Source organism: Osmia bicornis, chromosome 15 (genome assembly GCF_907164935.1).
Source record: "Osmia bicornis bicornis chromosome 15, iOsmBic2.1, whole genome shotgun sequence".
Taxonomy (NCBI): domain Eukaryota; kingdom Metazoa; phylum Arthropoda; class Insecta; order Hymenoptera; family Megachilidae; genus Osmia; species Osmia bicornis.
In genome coordinates this window covers 8,772,193-8,793,930 of record NC_060230.1, presented here as the reverse complement: position 1 = coordinate 8,793,930, position 21,738 = coordinate 8,772,193, and the positions used below count along the sequence as shown (strand labels likewise).

At 41.6% G+C, this 21,738-nt stretch overlaps 4 protein-coding genes across 4 annotated transcripts; 2 read left to right on the top strand and 2 right to left on the bottom strand.

The window, feature by feature from the left end:
* Positions 1 to 4,653: 4,653 nt before the first annotated feature.
* On the top strand, positions 4,654 to 5,460 carry LOC123988535. Its single transcript, XM_046288977.1, has one exon. The coding sequence runs from the start codon at positions 4,654 to 4,656 to the stop codon at positions 5,458 to 5,460; it is 807 nt and encodes a 268-aa protein (XP_046144933.1).
* A 52-nt stretch (positions 5,461 to 5,512) lies between these two features.
* LOC123988534 lies at positions 5,513 to 6,163 on the top strand. The gene has a single exon (XM_046288976.1). The coding sequence runs from the start codon at positions 5,513 to 5,515 to the stop codon at positions 6,161 to 6,163; it is 651 nt and encodes a 216-aa protein (XP_046144932.1).
* Positions 6,164 to 17,569: 11,406 nt separating this feature from the next.
* LOC123988533 lies at positions 17,570 to 20,011 on the bottom strand. The gene has a single exon (XM_046288975.1). The coding sequence runs from the start codon at positions 20,009 to 20,011 to the stop codon at positions 17,570 to 17,572; it is 2,442 nt and encodes an 813-aa protein (XP_046144931.1).
* A 169-nt stretch (positions 20,012 to 20,180) lies between these two features.
* Positions 20,181 to 21,512, bottom strand: LOC114881844. Its single transcript, XM_029198724.1, has one exon. The coding sequence runs from the start codon at positions 21,510 to 21,512 to the stop codon at positions 20,181 to 20,183; it is 1,332 nt and encodes a 443-aa protein (XP_029054557.1).
* Between the last annotated feature and the right edge of the window lie 226 nt (positions 21,513 to 21,738).

The window sequence follows — 21,738 nt, the reverse complement described above, 5'->3', positions numbered from 1 at the left end:
TGGCGGTTTTTGTAGACGTGGAAGCTGCCTATGACCATGTTAACTATTTTAAATTGCTAGAGTTTTTGAATAAAAAGGGGTGTCCAGGGAGTTTGATGAGGTATTTGGAAAGTTGGCTTGAAGGTAGAGAGGCTACAGCGGTAAGAAGGTTTTCACAGGAGGTGAAGGGCAGAGTTGAAAGAGGTCTGCCTCAAGGGTCAGTGTTGATTCCACTTCTATACAATTGTTATATTGCAGGCATAGGGGAGGGCCTGGATTCATTTGGGGTGAAGGTACTTATGTATGCGGACGATATAGTTGTATATGTGTCAGGAGGGGTATAGTTTGAGGAGAATAGATTAAGGATTGAGACGGCTTTGCATAGGTTAATCGAAAACTTGGGCTTAGTTGGATTGAATTTGGCGGAAGAAAAGTCTAATGAGGTTAATTTTTTGAAAGGTAGAAGTAGAAAAGAAACGCTTGGGGAAGTTAGGGTAGGCGTTCGTACTATCAAGGGAGATAGTCATGCTCGTTTTTTGGGGGTGGTTTTGGATCAGTCTTTGCACTTCAACAAACATATAGAAATGGTTGTTTGCAAAGTCAGGAAGAAGTTGAATATCTTGAGATTTATAGCAGGGATTAAGAAGGGAGTGAAACCGGAGACAATGTTGATTTTTTTCAAGGGTCTTATCAGGGTGGTTATAGAATATAGAATCTTCCTGTATTTCTGGGATAACAAGAAGACCATTGATAAGATCATGAAATTACATAATGCTGGGATTAGAATTGCTATGGGTTACAGAATAACAACGCCTATAAACCTAATGAATGTGGAGGCGGGCATTATGGACTTGGAATCTAGAGCGGAGGCATTGCTAGAAAGGTTTATTTTGAAACATCGAATAAAGGGTAGGGGTATGGTCTATGAAGGTTTACTGAAAACGTTGGTAGTTAGGGATGAGGATGCGTTAGAGGATATGGATCCTTGGATGAGAGCGTGGTGCCGTACTGAAAGATTTGCTCCAAGAGCTTTGATTGGGAAATTAGGAAGAGTTGAGAGGGGAGAGATAGGGCGTTTTCTGGGGAAAGAGAGGAAAGAAAACAATATGGAGGATAGAGTTCTGTTAGAGGAAATTAAACAGAATATTTGGGCTGGGAGGGGGAGTGAGCATGCTATACTCCTGTATACGGACGGTTCAAAAAGATCGTTCTCAGAACCTACTGGTGCAGGCTTGGCTACTAATCTAGACAGAGTGCAATGGAGGGAGGAGGGGTAGACTTTGAATATGGCCAGATCGGTTTTTTCCGCTGAGCCTTTTGCGATCTGGCAAGCGATTAAACGGGGTAGGGGGTTGGAAGGTAATGATAAAGGGTATAGCAGGATAAGATGGTCAAAAGTGCCCTTGAGCCGAATTTGCTTCGCAATGCACCATTCGATAGCATATCCCAGAAAACCATGGTACACCAAGTTTCAACCCTGTACCTCAACCGGGAGGGTAGTTACAGGGTAAGAAAGAAAAAGTAGTTTTTGTCATATTTTCCCTATTTAATAGCATTCAAAAAATCTGAAAAAATTCTAGAAGATTCTAGCCATATTTCTTTATGATAGTGAATTTTTCAGATTTTTCGTCTGCAAATCCTAGGCGTGAAAAATCAAAAACGCAAAAAAAAAGTCGAAAAATTGAGATTTCGGGTAGAAGCTTTCGAGATACTAGATTTTTACTTTTACAGTAGTTAGATATTAGCATGATTGGTGTCCGCAATTTTTTTCAGACTTTTCATTTTGGTGCGTCAAACCGAAAAAAAATCAAAAACCGATATTTTCGACATATTTCGTGCGATAACATGAGAAATACTTTGAATTTTTACATTTCCTTTACACACTTAGTGCATTATATGATTTCTAACATTTGTGCACTGGATGCAGTAAAATCTGAATGGAGAAAGTGAAGTTATTGCAAATAATTGAAAATTACGCACCTTATCTGCTAAAATATTAGAAAGTTTTTCAACGTCGCCGATGGCTAAGTCGGTAAGGTGTCCGTCTATGGAACCGCTGGAAACTGTTTTGTCTCGAGTTCGCGCCCTATGTATGTACAATTTTATTTTTTTTCATAAAACAATTTTTTTTGTAATTATTAATTACATAAGAATATACAATAATCATTTAATAACGTATGAAAATAATTTTGAAATATTTTATTATTAAGTATACATAAAAATAAGTGGTGCACTACCGACTCTTTGGCTATATGTACAATGAAGGTAAAATATACATATATTGCTTTCAATATCCATCATAACCCAACAACCACGCGGCTTTTCAATTAACAAGATATTGGGAGCTATCCGTAATTAGAACAATACGTAATCAGAAAATCGGTATATTTAATATGTATACTTAATAATAAAATATTTCAAAATTATTTTCATACGTTATTAAATGATTATTGTATATTCTTATGTAATTAATAATTACAAAAAAAATTGTTTTATGAAAAAAAATAAAATTGTACATACATAGGGCGCGAACTCGAGACAAAACAGTTTCCAGCGGTTCCATAGACGGGAACCTTACCGACTTAGCCATCGGCGACGTTGAAAAACTTTCTAATATTTTAGCAGATAAGGTGCGTAATTTTCAATTATTTGCAATAACTTCACTTTCTCCATTCAGATTTTACTGCATCCAGTGCACAAATGTTAGAAATCATATAATGCACTAAGTGTGTAAAGGAAATGTAAAAATTCAAAGTATTTCTCATGTTATCGCACGAAATATGTCGAAAATATCGGTTTTTGATTTTTTTCGGTTTGACGCACCAAAATGAAAAGTCTGAAAAAAATTGCGGACACCAATCATGCTAATATCTAACTACTGTAAAAGTAAAAATCTAGTATCTCGAAAGCTTCTACCCGAAATCTCAATTTTTCGACTTTTTTTTGCGTTTTTGATTTTTCACGCCTAGGATTTGCAGACGAAAAATCTGAAAAAATTCACTATCATAAAGAAACATGGCTAGAATATTCTAGAATTTTTTCAGATTTTTTGAATGCCATTAAATAGGGAAAATATGACAAAAACTACTTTTTCTTTCTTACCCTGTAACTACCCTCCCGGTTGAGGTACAGGGTTGAAACTTGGTGTACCATGGTTTTTTGGGATATGCTATCGAATGGTGCATTGCGAAGCAAATTCGGCTCAAGGGCACTTTTGACCATCTTATCCTGCTATACCCTTTCTAGTCATATCGGATTCGGCGAGCGTTCTTAAAAAATTGTCTAATTTAGGGAAGAACAAAGGGGATAACCCTTGGATATTTAAGATAATGAGAGAAATAATTAAGCTGGAGGGAAAGGATCGGGAGAAAGGAACGGGTTGGGATGAGGGATGGATTAATCCGAGGTTGGCCCTGGCGTTGGTCCCGAGCCATTCTGGAATCGAGGGCAATGAAAGGGCGGATTTACAGGCGGGTGAGGCTACCTTGGGGGAGGAGGGTTTTGAGTATGGGAAAGCGGAAAAGGATATAGTAAATCATATAATGGAGGAGGCCTGGGTTAGAAGCCATGAGAGGGCTAGAAGGGTTGGGGAGGTTAAAGGAGTCAAGTATTTTGCCTCTGAGGATAATAATTTCGGGACCAAAAAACTTTAGTTCCATAGTGTAAAGGGTATGAATCGGGGTGATTTGGTTAGGCTCAGTAGGATCAAGGCAAATCATTTCAATCTGGGAGAATCATTGTATAGGAAAAACCTAATACAAGATAAAAACTGTGTTTGTGGGGCAGGTACGGAAAGTATTGAACATGTAATCTGGGAGTGTGATAGATTTTATATAAACAGATTGGAGTTAAATAACTATTTAATAGAGAAGGGTTATGAGGAAGGGGAGAATGTTCAGGGGATGATTTTAAAGGGAGAATTGGGGGTGCTGAAGCGTATTTCCAGATTCCTAGACAGACTGCAAAAAGTTATTTAAAGGTAGAAGAGATGGAGGAGATCTACGTTATGTAGTAATTCGCCTTGCCCCTATCTGGGAGCGGGGAGATTTGGGGTTTGTCCAGTGCAACCTCGTATATGTTTTGCAAAAAGTTTGGAGTTTTAGAAGAACAAAGAGTGTTCATAGATTTTAACCCAAGAAGGATGAGTGGACTTATGAAGTGTGGGCAATAGGCTTAAGGGTAAAAGTGAGTGGCGCAAAAGACTTTATATAGTGTAATTTTTAATTTGAGTTTTGCACTCTGTTTTTTGTATATAATGGTCAATCTCTTTTCGTTGGGCAATATAGGGGGCGCTTCTCTCTGAAACGCCATCTTGGGCTTCGCCCAAGAAAACATAAATAGATAGATAGATGTAGGCACGTGATTGATTGAGATATAAGAACTCGAATAAAGTTCGATTGTTAAAGCAAATGATAACTGTGGTGTTTTCTATCTATAACCCGGCCACAATTGGTGACCCCGACGTGATCGGTAAAAAAACGTTACATCTTTAACGTGTTGTTTGTGTCGTGCGTGTTTCCGCAGACAATAAGGACTACGTGGTGCACGTGGTTTTCGCGAACGGATATTCTGCGTAGAGATAGATTTGGCTGCGTGTGAAGTCTAATGCCGGAAACGCGTTCGCAAGCGCGAAATTCACCGGTTAGTGAAGGTCAACGAGGCCACAGAAACAATATGGCCGAATCCTCGAATGGTGTCGACGGAAGCGTGGACCGTGCATCCCGCGTTCCGCCATATATTAGGGGCGACCCTGCATTGTGGTTCGTACAATTAGAGACATATTTTGCAGTTTCGCGGTACACCGATGAAGAAACGCAATTTCGTATAGTGATCATGAACGTAACCGGTGACGTACTTATGGCAGTGCGTGATTTAGCCACAAATCCGCTTGTGACCGGAAAATACGACGCAATCAAGAAGCGTATCTTGGACTCCTTCGGCGAATCGCAGGAGGTTCAATTGCGTCGGCTGCTGCATAAGCAGGAGTTGGGCAGTGACAAGCCTTCAGTGTTCCTGTGTAAATTGCGCGCGCTAGCAGGTGAAAGGTGTCCAGATAATTCATTACGTACTTTATTTTTAGAACGTTTGCCAGAAAAGGTGCGGACAATTCTGGCGGTTAGTGTCAACGCGGATTTGCCGATGCTCGCTGAACAAGCGGACAGAATCTGCGAGCAGTTCGGTGTACTGGACTCAGCTGTTCTGGCTTGCGAAGTGTGTGCGATCGTAAAGGCGCCTCCAACTCTAGCGGATTCCGGTGATCTGGTCAAGATCAACGCTCAATTAAACGAAATATGTACGCGGCTCAGCAGACTCGATGCTCTTGCGCGTCGACCGAGTCGCTCCAGTTCGCGCGGAAGAAGCCCGTCTCGACCCAGGACTCAATCTGAAGATGGACTGTGCTACGTCCACCGTAAGTATGGTGACAGGGCTCGGCATTGCCATGCGTCGTGCTCGTGGGCTGCAAGGCAGTCGGAAAACTAGGATCGCCGTCTGTCACGGCGGCTGACAGCGGCAACGCTTTTGAACGCGCCTCATGATTGCTGATCGCCGATCAGGCGTAAGGTTTTTGGTGGACACTGGAGCCGATGTGTCTGTTCTGCCTGCGGGCCGCCTGGATCGCCGTCGTCTATCTGGAGCAGCGCTCTTCGCTGCTAATGGCTCCTCAATCTCCACATATGGGAAGAAGAAGATGGAGCTAGATTTTGGGCTCAAACGTTCCTTCTTTTGGACTTTCATCATCGCCGACGATACTAAAGCAATCATAGGAAATGATTTTTTGGAGCATTTCCATCTATTGCCGGACGTGCGCGCGCACAAACTGGTGGACGGCAAGTCATGGCTGAGTATTAACTGTCGTATGTGCTCTTCCAGGGTTCCCACCATCAGCCGTATAGCACGAGACAACGATTTTCACGCTATCTTGGCTGACTTTCCTTCGCTTCAGCGCAGTACTTGGTTTCCGGCTAATAAAGTTGCACACAGTGTTGTGCACACTATTGAAACTACGAGCCCATCTTTGACGGCTCGTGCACGTCGGCTAGACCCGGAGAAGTTAAAGGCAGCCCGCGACGTCTTCGCGGAAATGAGGAATCAGTGCATCTGCAGATCTTCCAGCAGTCCTTGGGGCAGTTCATTACACCTGGTCAGAAAGAAGGATGGTTGTTTGATCGTTTTCGCCCCTTAACCGGGAAAGGGGTTAGAAAACGGATTCGGAAGCGATTTTTTGCCGGTGCGCGACCTTGCCGAAGAAAAGTTTTGACTCGGAGAATTGTATCTTAATAAAGTTTAATGAAAAGAAAAGTTTCACAGTTCTTGTATTCCGAAGCAACGTGTTCGAATTTAGAAGAACTAGTACGCGAATACGTATAAGAAGAAGGATATTCGCAAGTATGCGGCGGCATATTTATATTATGTTTCCCCCGTTCCCGCCGTCGCCCGCCGGCCTACCAGCTCAGTCGGCTCGCTACGTCGGCCAACGGAGCGAGTGAGATCACTGGAGGCCGACGGAACGAACAGCTGAGACGAAGAAAGCGATCTAGCTTCTAGAAATTTCAAGCTTTATCATTCGACGCTCGAACAATGGTTCTTGGCGTCCCTGCGGCAATTACAGACGCCTCAATCAGGTTACGCTCCCGGATCGTTACCCCATTCCATTCATTCAAGACTGTACCGCTTTTCTACACGATACGACGGTTTTCTCTACCATCGACCTCAAAAGAGCCTACCAAGAAATACGAGTACGCGCAGAAGACATTGCCAAAGTCCTTCCAACGCTTTATGGACGAGGTCGTCGCCGAACTGGAATTCTGTACGATGTACATTGACGATCTCCTCGTTGCATCTCGGTCAGGCGACGAGCACCGCAGGCACTTGAGGATTTTGTTCGCCAGGCTCCAGCTTTACGGATTGGTTATAAATCCCGAGAAGTGCAAATTCGGCAAGTCGGAAGTCGATTACCTGGGCTTCCACATCAGCAAGAGCGGAATTGCCCCTCCACTGCAAAAGGTGCAGGCGATCGCGGATTTTCCACTCCCTTCGGACGTCAAGGGTCCCAGACGTTTCCTAGGAATGGCCAATTTTTATAATCAGTTTATTCCTAACGCCGCGACTATTCAAGCACCGTTGCAAGAGGTTGTAGCTGGCACGAATGTGCGGAATGCGCAGCCAATCTCATGGACAGAAGAAACAAAAAAGGCTTTCCAGCAGCTAAAGGACGCCCTTGCTGAGGCAACATTATTGGCGTTCCCAGCCACGGGAGTGGAAATTTCTGTACAAACAGACGCTTCAAATACTGCCGTTGGTGCGGTACTACAGCAAAAGACCGGAGATAGGTGGCAACCGTTGAGTTTTTTCTCCCGGAAACTCTCTCCTGCGGAGCGCCAATATAGCACCTACGACCGCGAACTCCTTGCGATTCACAAGGCGATCAAGCATTTCCGGAGTATTTTGGAAGGTAAAGCGTTCCATATCATCACTGACCATAAACCTCTAATCTTCATGTTCAGCAAGAAACACGGTCAAAACACCGATCGACAGGCACGGCAGCTGTCCTTTATTTCTGAATTTACCACTGACGTCAGGCACGTCTCCGGATCTCAAAACCAAGTTGCGAACGCCTTGTCCAGGATCGACGCTGTCACTATGCCGCTCTCCCTCGACACTCGGGAAATAGCTCAAGCTCAGGCTTCAGACGATCAGCTGCCGGATCTGCTCAACGCTCCGACTTCCGGACTCCAGCTCCACAATTACACGCTTACCGCGACTGACGACACCCTTTACTGCACTGTTTCCGACAAAGGTATTCGGACATACATACCAGAACCGCTGCGCAAGCGTGTCTTCGACATAGGGACGGATCACCACTGAAAAATATATAGCGGACCAATTCGTCTGGCCAGGAATGGACGCTGACATCGCCTCCTGGGTCAAATCCTGTCTAACTTGTCAAGAAGCTAAAATTGGCAGGCATAATCGCTTAACACCCGCTAAGATTTCAGTTCCAGACAACCGCTTTGATCACATCCACATTGATATCGTGGGCCCATTACCATCATCCCACGGCTTCCGCTACTTGTTAACAATGATGGACCGATTCTCTCGCTGGCCTGAGACGGTACCGATCAGCGAATGTACTGCGGATGAGGTCGCTCGGAACGTTTTCACCCATTGGATAGCACGCTTCGGAGCTCCCCGTCTGATAACCACAGACAGAGGGTCCCAATTCGAAGCTCAGCTGTTCGCCGCACTGGTGAAATTGACTGACGGCCGCCATTTCAGAACGACCGCTTACCATCCACAGGCCAACGGTCTCGTCGAACGTTGGCACCGCTCCCTGAAAGTGGCGTTGTCGTGTCACACCCCATCTGAATGGATGGATGTGCTTCCGGTGGTGCTGCTTGGACTTCGGACGGCGTACAAGGAGGACCTTAAGGCATCACCGGCGGAACTCCTTTATGGAACCACTCTCAAGGTTCCCGCGGAGTTCTTCGACTTCGAAGAACTCGACTCGGACCCCCAGATTTTCATTAAGAAATTCCGTATTATGATGAAGAGACTCCGCTCGAGAACTACCACGTATCACATTAAAAACCGCACGTTTTATCACGACGATTTGCAGACGTGTACTCACATCTTCTTTACTGCTATCGCGACTCACAATCAGTCTGTCCCCATCAGGGGAATATTAAAGACTTACCCAGCTGCGCTTGGTCGCGTAAAAAAGTCTGTCACCTTTGTTTTAACTTAAACCTTGGTATTACTGTAAATACTATATATAGCGTAGATGTAAGTCAGTTCCTATTAGTTTGTAAGCATAAATTAATTAGTATCATTTTCTAACGGTGGGGGGGAATGGTGTGGCGCTACTGCGCCAACAGCGTTACGCTACCGCGCCTGGGTTGACTCTCTAGAGTCATATTGTATAGCCTGTGGTCTTCTGAGATAACGTTCCCTAGAAAAATCGGCTGTAACGTGAAACGTATCACATGAATATGTTTAGAATGGTATGGCGACACTGCCATGGGAATATTTATCGATAGTCTGTAGTATCGATATGTCTCGAGTATCAATCGAGGACCTTTTGTATCGATGGTTATAAATCAAGAGCGAAATTCAAACACCATCTGCGCGAATGTACACTTATATAAATAGACAAGGCCCAAATTGTAAACCCCTCGACATGGGTGATCGAGCTGAGAGAAGGCCGGAAATCCAGAGAATGGGATAGTTTTACTTCTAAAAATCCTGAAAGGCTAATTTATGATAGACCATAGCAAATTCGTTGTTTTCGACCAAGTCACGAAGGTCCTTAAAGGATACGAAGTTTTTTCCGATATCCTGTCTTTTCATGCACTCTAAGAGGGTCGTAAATTTCCTCAAGAGTTGCCTTTGGCAAGTACAAGGTCTTGTCTTTTCCTATTTTCTCTGGGTCCCACGCTTTCTCGTAGCACATGTGCGCTGCAACGTTCTAGCGTCTTGGCGGAGCGCCTCCACTTCCACGCGCCTGAGGGTGGACCACAGCCAGGAGAAGGGGCCCACGCGAGACGGGGTGGACTCCTCCACCATTGGACGAGGAATGATCCTGAGGGAGGATCCAGGATCCACGAAGGAAGGGGCATCGACGGACAGCGCGCGAAGATCTCCTCCGCCAAGCGTTGAACGTTCAGAATGATTTTGTCAACCAAATTAGACGGATCTTTTCTCACGAGTAATTATAACGCATCCTGAAATCAGAGTCTTCAAGTCTGTTTCAAATAAAGAGTTCAAGTTAAAATCGTAAACAACAGTGAACGATAGATTATTTTGTTTTATTCTCGCGCATTGCGAGCGGAGCGCCTCCGCGCTCCACGAATCACCTTACCTGCGCCTAATTCCCCAGAAATCCCTATACACCGTGAACGGACACGCAACACGGCATTGAGATATAAGAACTAGAATAAAGTTCGATTGTTAAAGCAAATGATAACTGTGGTGTTTACGGGTAAACTTTACCTCAGGGGCCCAAAAATTATGGCCTTTTTTTTTACTTTCTTGAAGTATTTTACGTATAGAATCTAAAAATCCTAGTTTTAAGGGGCGGAATTCATTGGTTCAGAAGTTCTACGTGTGTAAAAGTGAGCGTTTTTAGCGTATACTGGGTGTGTTGTACTCCAGTGCTAACCCTTACCCTGACCATAACCATAACCCTAACCCTAACCTTAACCCTAACCTTAGCAATAGTAAAAAATGCCAATTATAATAGAAATCGAATGAAAGCCAAGTTTAGACTAATTTACCTACAAATTCTGTTTTACCGACGGTGACTCCACTCATTGGACGTGATTGGACGGCAACAGGCTACAAGTCAATATGGCGTCGAAATAACCCGTGAAATACGCTAAAAACGCTCACTTTTACACACGTATAACTTCTGAACCGATGGATTCCGCGCCTTAAAACTAGGATTTTTAGATTCTACTCGTAAAATACTTCAAGAAGGTAAAAAAAAGCCCATAATTTTTGGGCCCTTGAGGTAATGTTCAGCCGTGCTTTCTATCTACAACCCGGCCACACAAACAGATTCTTGTACCGCATGCGACCTTCTAGCGTCTTACGAACGCACCGGTTTCTCACCCCCTAAGAACGCGCGCTTTCAACTCCACTCTTTGTCCACGCTACCTCGCGACAAGTCGATGCGTCTTGCCATCACTCAGCCGAGCCCTACGTGCACTCTTTTTATATCATCGTTTATTTTTAGTTTAGTCTTTTTATAATAAAGTTTTGTGCTTATTTACATAATTAATAAACTGTCGTTCATTTGTGTTTCAACCCTCTACACCAGGTTTTCAGCACCCACGGCAACGACATAGCTAGACTTTCTCGCGAGCCGCGTGTTTGCCCGCTAGGGTGCTTGAGACGCAAATCCAAACACAACCATGTGCGCCATATTTCTTTTATCTCTTTAAATTTTGAAACAATTGAAAAACGCGGCGACAAATTTCGCGGGAACATGACGTCACAATATCTTTAGTTGTGTATGTTAAAATCAGTGATTCCAGCTATGCATATAGGAGAGCGACATCAGCGCCGCCTAGAAGTCCGGGGGTGAGTTAAAATTTGCAAGAATGGAGTTTGGAGGGCCTGGGCCTGACTGCACTGCTGTAGCAGTGACTATAGATAGTAGAAGACTGAACATGACATGCCTTTGTTCTCAAAGGCTCGTGAATTTGTACCTCGAGAACGAGCGCCATCTGCTCCATCCTAATATAAAAATGTGAAACACTTCGCACAATAAAACACTAATAAAGCATTACGATTGAGCATGTGCTATCGTGTGTTCACTTGCCAATACTGAAATATTACGGCATAGTAATGAATTAAAGTGAAATACCGTATGTCATATAAAAAAATGTAATAATGTGATCATCTGATATACTATTATTAAATGGTTTCAACCATTTTTTAATATGTTGTGAATCACTTTTTCCTTTGTAGGAGAGAGAAAGGCGTTTCGTCTCGGGATCGTCTGTCAGACTCGTCAGTGGGGCTGACAACAGACGATCCCTGCCCCAGACACCTATCGTACCGATATTCGGAACTTCTATATATCCGAACGGCATGCCGGGAGAGCACTTGCGAGAGAACACCCGCGATCTCGTCGCCACCTAGTGCTCCCCGGCCCGAACTCAAGGCGTCCGGGGAGACGAAACTCTCTCCCCTCCACTAAACGCCTACACCTTATACATAATTTACGGACAGTCCTAGAAATTGAATAAAAATATTATCAATGTAAAAAAAATTAATGTCTACAGACGGATTTGAACCTAGTACAAAACCGTTACACATGCTTAGCACTCTGATACATTGCCTCAGAACTACTAATACTGTCGAAAATATATACTTTAATTTCCTTAATTTCTATGCTCGTTTGTTGCATTTACAAATATTAAAGATTGCATAAAACACTTATTTGATAAAGAATTTGTTACGTCCGAATTATTTTCAATAATCCGACCGTAGCTAAGATCTATTTCCATTTTCTTTCTGATAGTTTTGAATAGTTTGACCGTTAACATACCGAATTTGTGTACCTCGTCAGTGCGCAGCACTTGGAGACAATTCCAGGCGAGGCACACAAAGGAGGCTATAATTAGTTCTTTTCAAATAATAAGAAGTCAACCTTCCTTAGGACGATTGCCACGTCGAAACCGCGTAGCAATAAATATATAGAAATTCGAAGCCGCTAAGGTTAAGGAGAATAATTATCAACATCTTTCGCCGTGCGGTTAAGTAGTGCGACGCACTTGGAAGTTTCCCGGCTTAACCGCGTAGAACAAGGGAAATACGATTTTGTTTTACCTCGCGAGCGAAATACCTCTCCTACCTGCAAAGCATGCGTCAGCCGACCTTTCCACAAGGAATGAATGCAATTAATGTAGCGTCGAAATCTCTCCAACATGGAGAGGTCCCGTAGTTCAGGTTTAGATAAGGAATGAGGTAGGTTAATAAATAAATTTAATAATAATTGAGCCAAAAATATTAGATTTTATTGGCTCTAAAAAAAACGAAGGGGAAAAGCCATACGGCATAAAAACCCCTGATGCTTAAAATGTATTTAAGAAAGAAACGAATTGAAACGAGGTGCGATGTCGTATGTAAAATTGAATAGTCACAAGTGAAGCCATTGCTCTCCGGCTCATAGATACGATTGTGTGTTGAACAATAATAACGAATCAGAGTGATTACATGGAGTAACCACTCTACCGGGTCGTCGTCACGACCACGGGTGTCTTTTATGTAATTGTGATATGTGTAATCAGGGTGGTTACGTGATGTAACCAACCCTACGAGTCGTCGGTGTGACCGCAATTGTCACATCCGAACGACATCCGAGTATTCAAGGCGATTACGTGATGTAACCAGCCCTACGGGTCGTCAGTTGACCGCAATTGTCACATCTGACGACATCCGAGTAACGTGTATTCAGGGTGGTTACGTGATGTAACCAGCCTTACGCGTCGTCGGTGTGACCGCAATTGTCACATCCGAACGACATCCGAGAATTCAGAATTCGAAAGAGATTCGGCTCTTGCACTCGCGAACCAACCATGTCACGACCGCGATCCGAACTGTCCGAAGTTTTCTAGCCGACTAAAAAAGCAAGCAAAAAATATACCCGGAATTCGCCTGAAAACTCTAGCATCAGAGGGGTGGCATTTGAAAATGTCCTTTCTTTCTTTCTTCTTTCTATCGATGACGCACGAGGGACAACGGAACCGTTAGGTCATTTATGACTTGCACGTGATTTCGTAGAACCGAACCGGGCGAAAACCGATAGACAAAGGCCCTGCCTTGACTCGTCCTTCGAGTCAAAGGGCTATTCCCGGCGACGAACGTGCTGGGCCTCTTGAGATCATAAACCTCCCTCGATCGACAAAGGTTCTCAACCGCGTCCAAACAATTAAGAACGAAAGCAATTAATATGAAACGGAATGAAACTGTTTGAATGATTATGGAATGCGAAGGTATGCGTGACAACCACTGTAGTTTGAAATTTGTCGACCGACGTTCGAGAACGTTCGAGACAAAGGTCGACCAAGGCAATAAACATCGTCAACGAACTACAGCTAAACGTTAAACGTAGAACGTTTCGAATATACGTGAATCCCTAAAAATTGATGTACGCGGAACTAACGACAATTAAATGCAGCAACATATTTGCATACATCCGCGATTTGATAATAATTACAAACATCCATTGTCTTTTCGTAAACCGCCGAAACGCAAATAAGAACGGAATAATTTAATATTATTCATTTACTAGTTGTTCAATGTATGTAGCAAGTTAAACATCTATTAAGAAAGCTAGATCTTCTTCGATACCGAAAATATCATTTATAAGAGCCTCTTCGATTAATTGAGAAACTATAGAAGTTATTTCGAAGATTCTAGAAGGTATAGAAATTGCGACGCACGGAATTCATGTAGCGCTGTAGGGGTAAAAAGAAAGATAGTCAACGATAGACAGAGTCGGAAGGAAGGTCAAGGAGGGATGAGAACTCGGGAAACGCGCCTAGATAAAACCAATGCGTGCGGGCCTTCCCCTTCGACACGTACCCTGATTTGCCAAATGATGTCCCCACTTTGGGCCCATGATCGCGGGTCGAACCCTGAGATACGATCGCTTGACTGAGGCAAATGACTCTTCGTCGAAAAATCGTAAGGTACGTGACGGGGAGCCCGTGTTCGCGTAGAGACAGAGTTGTCTACGGGATCGTGTAATTAGATTGCTCGGCAAAGTTCCTCCGTGTAACGAGGCAGAGTGTCGAGAGTGTTTCGATTCGCGGTTCTCGTGTCAAGGACTCATACGAATACGTTAAATTCTTTTCACACTTTTCAATTCCTATCTTTTTATCCGACTTCGAAAAGGAGGAGGATACTCAATTCGATGTGTATATTTTTTTTTTTTTTTTTATCGTTCACCGATTACACCGAGACGGATGGACCAATCGGAACGAAACCTTTTGCATCTGGTAGAGTATGCCTCCCGATTGGTCCCGTTATAAAAACATGTTACATTTTTTCACTCCGAACGCTTTTTATTACAAAAAAAACGTACTATTTCATGTACGCGCGGCATACGGTCGCCGGTTACTCCGAGATGGATGGACCAATCGGAACGAAAATTTTGCATCTTGTAGAGTATATCTTTTAATTGGTCCTGCAAAAAAATGGTTGTATTTTTTCATTCCTAACGACTTTTATCGCAAAATACGTAATAGTTCATTTATATCTTCCGGCGTTTATGCTGCAGGGAATGTACCGATAGCGATGAAACCTTTCACATTTAGTAGGAGGTTTATCCGCGATGATCTCACTTGCAAAAATTTATGAAATTTGTTATTTATTAACAACTAAAATTCGGTCAGTTTTTTTCTGTTTATGGTTATTAGCTAAGCAACAGAAGTCTAAAATCACGTTACACTATCCTACAAATACTACTGGTTCCACTGAAAGTGTGAAATAAAATAATTTTTAACAAAAAAAACATCCGACTTCGAAATGCACTAAAAAGTATAAAATAATTTCTATTTCATTTATACCAATATTCCATAGCTATTAATAATATCTACTTAATCGTTAAATAGGATACTAAATACATTTCAAAGTTTTCGGAGGCGGCGCAAAATTAAAAATACCCGAACAAACGATGCTGCCAATAACGATTTGATTGCGGAATGGCAAACTTGGTAATTAATAAGTCGTAAGAGAAAAATTATAGGTCCGGCTGAAAACATTTGTAATTGTAACGATTATATGAGAAATTGGCAGCACTCCTGATGTACATGCACTGTACTGCAGTTCACAAGAGATCATACTTAACTCGCGCCGCTCACTAGGTCTAGAGAGATTTTTAATAACGTGTGTTATTCCCCTCCACAGCTTGCTTCTTATTATACTTTGCGAACATATAAATGGTGGGCAGAAATATATGACGTACGATAACTGATAACCGGTGATGATATTGTAAAGTATCACGATACAATGAAATTTCTATTATTTGTCGCAAAAAAAATGATGTGAACGCATAGTAAGAAGCACGCTGTAAAGGGGAATCACACGCACTATTAAAAATCTCCCTAGACTTCAGTAGGTCACTAGCTGCGCGAGTTAAGTGCGGTCACTCGTGAACTGCAGTATAGTTAATTCGCAATGGGTTTGTTGATTCCCGTTGAATATTGTTTACTTGAAACTATCAAATGGGTGATTTATCATAGGTTGCCGACGCCGGAGTTAGGTTCTTCCTAGTAGAGGAAAAGTTTTTAATTTTGCGCCGCCTCCGAAAACTTTGAAATGTATTTAGTATCCTATTTAACGATTAAGTAGATATTATTAATAGCTATGGAATATTGGTATAAATGAAATAGAAATTATTTTATACTTTTTAGTGCATTTCGAAGTCGGATGTTTTTTTTGTTAAAAATTATTTTATTCTCTTTCGTTTTTAAATCGACCGATAATTAATCATATTTCTTTTTCGCGCCGCGTTATTTTCGTATATTGCTTCGTAATTCGTATCCGTAACGATAATACCGTAACGAAAAGGCCGATCGCGAACGCGTAGTGCGTGTGTCAAGTTTTCATCTCTTCTTCGCCTTCCAGATTTCCAGACGACCCACAGCTAACAGCGATTACTAAGCGAATTTTATATTCATATATTATTTAACATCGAGCTTGGTAAGTTATCTATTTCATTTTGCTCAATACGACGAATCTGGATTTAGTGAGGCAAAACGGGCGATCTTGAAACCGCGCGTTCTGGAAATTTCCCACTAAATCGTTCCGTTCAACACCGTGTGTAAGGTATCGAAGATATTTAGCATTTTCTAATAAAATTCCGTTTACAATAAGAAGAGGCGGCGCACGAGACCGTCGGTCTTGGTAGTTTTCCCCCTGGGACCGTTTCCTCTCACTATACACTAATTGTTCACCGAAATCGTCGCTTGAATCATCTCAAAATTCCATAATTTACTTTTCTTGTTAATATATATATATATATTTCATTTTTCTGTATTTCCAACAGCTCGTACTTCCTGTTAACCAAACCATTTTACTGTTATGCTTCTCTTTATTTGAGATTATACTTTTTGTTACCCATAACTGGTTTCAAATTCATTTTTGGTTCAAACACACTTCCTTCCTATACGTTCACGCCTACCATCTTCGCACGAACTCACACGAGGCGCCCGTATGGGACCAGAGCATTGACGGACTCAATAAATAAATTCAGAATCTTACCATAAATTAATCGATTCTTTTTAAATTGTTCCAATCGTTACCGACCTAACATCGTCGAGCACGATTGGGACTGGTGGCAGCGCTAATACCGTTTCTCAACCGCGTATTAACCACTCAGAAAGTAAAAGAGATAATAATATAAATAAACATTAATTTCTTTTCTTTTTATTTTGTACGTCGCGCGACGTAATAAATTAAATTTCTGTATATATGTATGTATTCTTATATCTTTTCTTAAAGATGTACAAATATAATATAAAATTTACATATTAAAAAAGAAAAATTCTCCTCTCTTTTGTTTAAATACTTCGCAAATTAATAATTATCAAGCTTTAATTTTTTTAAAAGGTTACACACTAATTAAAAATAAAATTGTTCCCGTGGGATTCGAACTCGATTTTCTGATTGTGACTTCTGCATTCAGATTGCTCGGGACTCGCGTCAGAATACGTGAATTGATGGTGGAAAGCACCGAAGCGATAGCGCACACGGATGGAAGCAGATATATGCTTGTATGTGAAGTGCGAATATTAATTGTATTGTATTGTATTGTATTTAAGTTTTCTTGGGCATTGCCCAAGATGGCGTTTCAGGGGGACAACGCCCCCTATATAGCCTAGTTACAAAAGCGCCAAATATAAAAAATCCAAATCATCATACATCTCATTTCATACCATAAGTTACAAATAAATTACATACTCCATTTGTATTTTTAATACATCTCCTCCACACATTGTAGTCTTCTCATTACTGTCATACCTGTTGCATATGCCATTATACTCAACTGTTATATTGTATTATTTTCTCTTTGTATTTAGATAACTTTTCCCAGTTTGTTTAGGAACCTGGCAATGCGTTTGATTACTCCTAGGTCGCCCTCCATTAGCATTTCTATTACACCTGCTCCCTCCGGAAAACCTTTTGATATTAGGAAACTATCTAGTTCCTCTCTATTTTCCCAAAACCTGTCACATTCCCATATGACATGTTCAATAGACTCCAATGCAGCACCGCATTTACATCCCTTTGTATTTGTAAGATTTTTCCTAAATAATGATTCTCCCAAATTAAAATGATTAGCCCTAATCCTGCTTAATTTAACTAGGTCTCCCCTTCCTAAGCCGTTTATCCCATCAAACCACGGTTTTTTTGATCCTACATTATTTTTTTCCATCCTAAAATACTTTATTCCCTTAAATTCCCCCTTTCTTTTTGCTCTATCAAAGTTTCTAACCCACGCGCTATTCATTATATAGTTCATTGCATCCTTTTCCACTATTCCATGTTCATATGTCTCCTCCCCATAAGTGGCCTCACCCGCTATCGTATCGGCTCTCTCATTCCCTTCGATGCCCTCATGGCTGGGGATCCATGCAAATCCCAGCCTGTTACCTGGGCAAGGTAGGTCCGGGTGTCGGTTTTCCGTCCTTTTATACTCCAGTTCCAAGTTCATCATTTCACTTACAATTTTCTTTATCCACGGGTTATTGCCCATCCTTCTAGTATACCCCATTAGTTTTTTTAAAACGCTAGCAGAGTCCGTCAGGATTACTATTCTGCTCCTACCCCAATTTGCCCTTGCTTTTTTAACTGCCTGTAAAATTGCAAAAGCTTCTGCTGAAAAAACCGAAGTAATTTTGTTTAAAGACCATGACTCCTCATGCCATTCCCCCTCCCCAACTCGGTATACCAATCCCGCACCAACAACCTCATTAAAGTCCTTTTTTGACCCATCCGTAAAAATTTCAATTACCTCTTCGTTGTTTATTCCCGGCCACAGTCTTTCTTTGACTTTTTCGGATAGGCGGGAGTCGGAGAACGTGGCCGTTTTCCTATCCTTTCCTGATTCCCAGTCCACTAACATTCCCCCATTTTCTAAGAAATCTCGTTCCTTATTACTCAAATCCCTATCTACCCTTTCATTCAAGATTCTTCCCGCTATTCCTTCTGCTTTGCACCACGCTCTCGTCCATGGATCCCATTCCTCTGTCCCTACCTCGTCTCTTACCACCAGCGATCTCATAAGGGAATCATAGACTACCCCTTTTCCCTTTGTTCTCTGCCTCATTACAAACCTCTCTAATAGGGCCTCGGCTCTGGACTCCAAGTCCATTATGCCAGCCTCGGTATTCATGACATTTATTGGTGTAGTTATTCTATATCCCATAGCAATGCGGATTCCCGCATTGTGTAACCTCATAATCTTTTTCAGTGACTTTATATTATCCCAAAAATAAACAAACAAACCGTATTCAATTACTGATCTTATCAATCCTTTAAAAAATATCAACATTGTTCCTGGTTTAACCCCTTTCTTAATACCCACTATGAACCTTAGAATATCCAGCTTCTTTCTAACTCTATCTTTTACCATCTCTATGTGTTTTCTGTAATTTAAAGCCCTATCCAAGATCATTCCCAGAAAGGTAACTTGTTCCTCACTTTTAATCCACTCCCGACCTATCCTAAACTCTCCTTCCATCCTCTTTTTATCTCTAGACCTTGTGAAAATAACTACTTTTGATTTATCCTCTGCCAAGCTCAACCCCAATTCTTTTAGATTGTTTAATAAAATATCTACTGCCCCTTTGATTTTTCCTTTCATATTACTTATGTTATCTCCTGTTATGTAAACCACAATATCATCCGCATAAAGCAGAACCTTAACCCTCTCCTGTTCCATACCTCTGCATATTTCGGAGGTATAAATATTATACAATAAAGGGCTAAGAACCGATCCCTGTGGGAGACCTCTCTTAACCCGTCCATGAATCGCATCTCTAAACTTCCTACTACACAAAGCTGACCTATCCTTCAACCAATTAGATAAAAAATTGGTTAACATTATGGGACACATCCTTCTCTTCAAGAGTTCTATCAATTTAGTATGATTGACATGATCATAGGCCGATTTAACATCTACAAAAACTCCACATGTATCTTTTTTCTCTCTGAAACCCCTTTTAATATCTATGGTTAATGCTACCAGATTATCCATAGTAGATCTGCCCTTAGTAAAACCACTTTGTCGGTGGTCCACAATTTCTTCTGTATCCGCCCATTCCCCCAATCTATTCTTAACTAGTCTTTCCAATATTTTTCCTAAACAGCTAATCAACGATATGGGTCTCAAAGCCTTTTTCCCCGGTTTTTCCAGAAACTTTATTACCACCCTCTTCCAAGCTTTGAGGATACATCCGCTTTTCCAGATCAAATTATATAAATCTAACATACATTCCTTCATTCCCTTACCCATTTTTTTAATGAGTGTATATGACACCCCATCCTCACCCGGTGCCGAAGATGTTCTTATTGAGTCTAAAATTTCTTGTATATCCCTTTCCTTAAAGGGCTCAAAAGCAGACAAATTCACCGCTTCCGGGTCTTCTTCGGTGTTGGGTCCTATTATATTCCGATCCAAATTCTCATCTATCCCCTATACCTAAGTTTAGATTATGCGACAAAATTTTTTCTATTTCCTGATCTTCTAGCTTGTTCATTTCTATCTCGTTAATATTTCTACACCCTGTTCTACCAATACCATTTTTGATTTGTTTAATTTTCTGCCAGGCCTCGGTGGCGCTTGTGTGGCAGTCAATGGATGCAGCGAATTCATCCCATGCACAGGTTTTCTTTTCTTCTATTAATTTTTTCATTTGTTTTCCAACATCCCTCATCTTGATCCAATTATCCTGGTTTGGTCTCTTAACAAAAGCTTGGACCGCTTTTCTCCTAGTTCTTTTTGCTTCGTTGCATTCCTCGTCCCACCACAGTTGTTTTTTTTGCTTAGTCCTATCAAACTTAGTCCTCTTCTTCCTTCTCCTACTAGTATCCTCCTCCTCCTCCTTGGCACCTCCTGATTTCCTGATAGCATTGCTTATAGCCGCTGTGAAATCCTTGCACCTATCCTCTACAACCACCACCATATCCTTTTGTTCTCCCTCTCCCCACCTTTCTATCAATCTTTCGGCCTCCTCCTCTGTAGCGATGGAGAAAAGGTCCCAGTTTATTTTATCCTCTCTAAACTTTCTAGTGGAATTTTTAACTTCTCTTATTCTTTGTAACTCTTCATTCCCCAGAACCAAAGTTAAAACCTGATGGTCTGACCCCATAGTCTCATTTTCTTCGATTATTGTTGCAGTTTCCGTTACATAATGTGACCCAATAAATAAATCTATACTTGAGGGTGGCCTACCACCTGTTCCAATTCTCGAATTTGTAAAGGTATTAACAATAAACAAATCGTTTTCCCTGGTTACCTCCTCCAACAATAATCCCTCCCTACTATCCACCGCACAATTCCAAACCTTATTTCTAGCATTAAAGTCCCCCATAAAAATTGTTTCTACACCCTGTCTTTTATTCTTAAATAACCCTGTCCAATCCTCTTTTAACCATCTCCCCCCTGGTCTTCTATATATAAGAATAATATCCCATGTGCTCTTATTAAAGTCTACTGATATGCCAAGGATTTCTCTACCCGTACCCTTCCACTTCAGATCTTTTCTTATTGTATATTTTATCCCTCTATCAATTATGAAGGCTAAACCCCCACCCTGTTTATCCTCTTTCAAATCGCCTCTGACTACGTCAAAACCCGGAATCACGAGTCTGTCTTTATTTTTGAGCCAGGTTTCAGTGACACCTAGTATATCAAATTTTTTTATTGCTTCCTTAAGCTCCCCTAACTTCCCTTTAACACTTCTAGCATTCCAGGTTCTTAAAACAAACTTACCCTTAGCCGTTGAAGTAGCCATTTAAGAACTTGAACTTTTTCTTCTCTCTCTTCTTTTATATCTTTATACCTTACATATTCTCCTTCTATCCTCCTCCTTAACCCCCTCCAAGCTTTGCAAAATCTAAACCATCACCCATCCAGGACAAACAACACAAATTTTTTTGATTATGTATTACAGTATCAGTACCTTCGGTTCCTCTTATTCTGTTGTTATACCAATATTTATTCTGTTAAGGTATATGTCA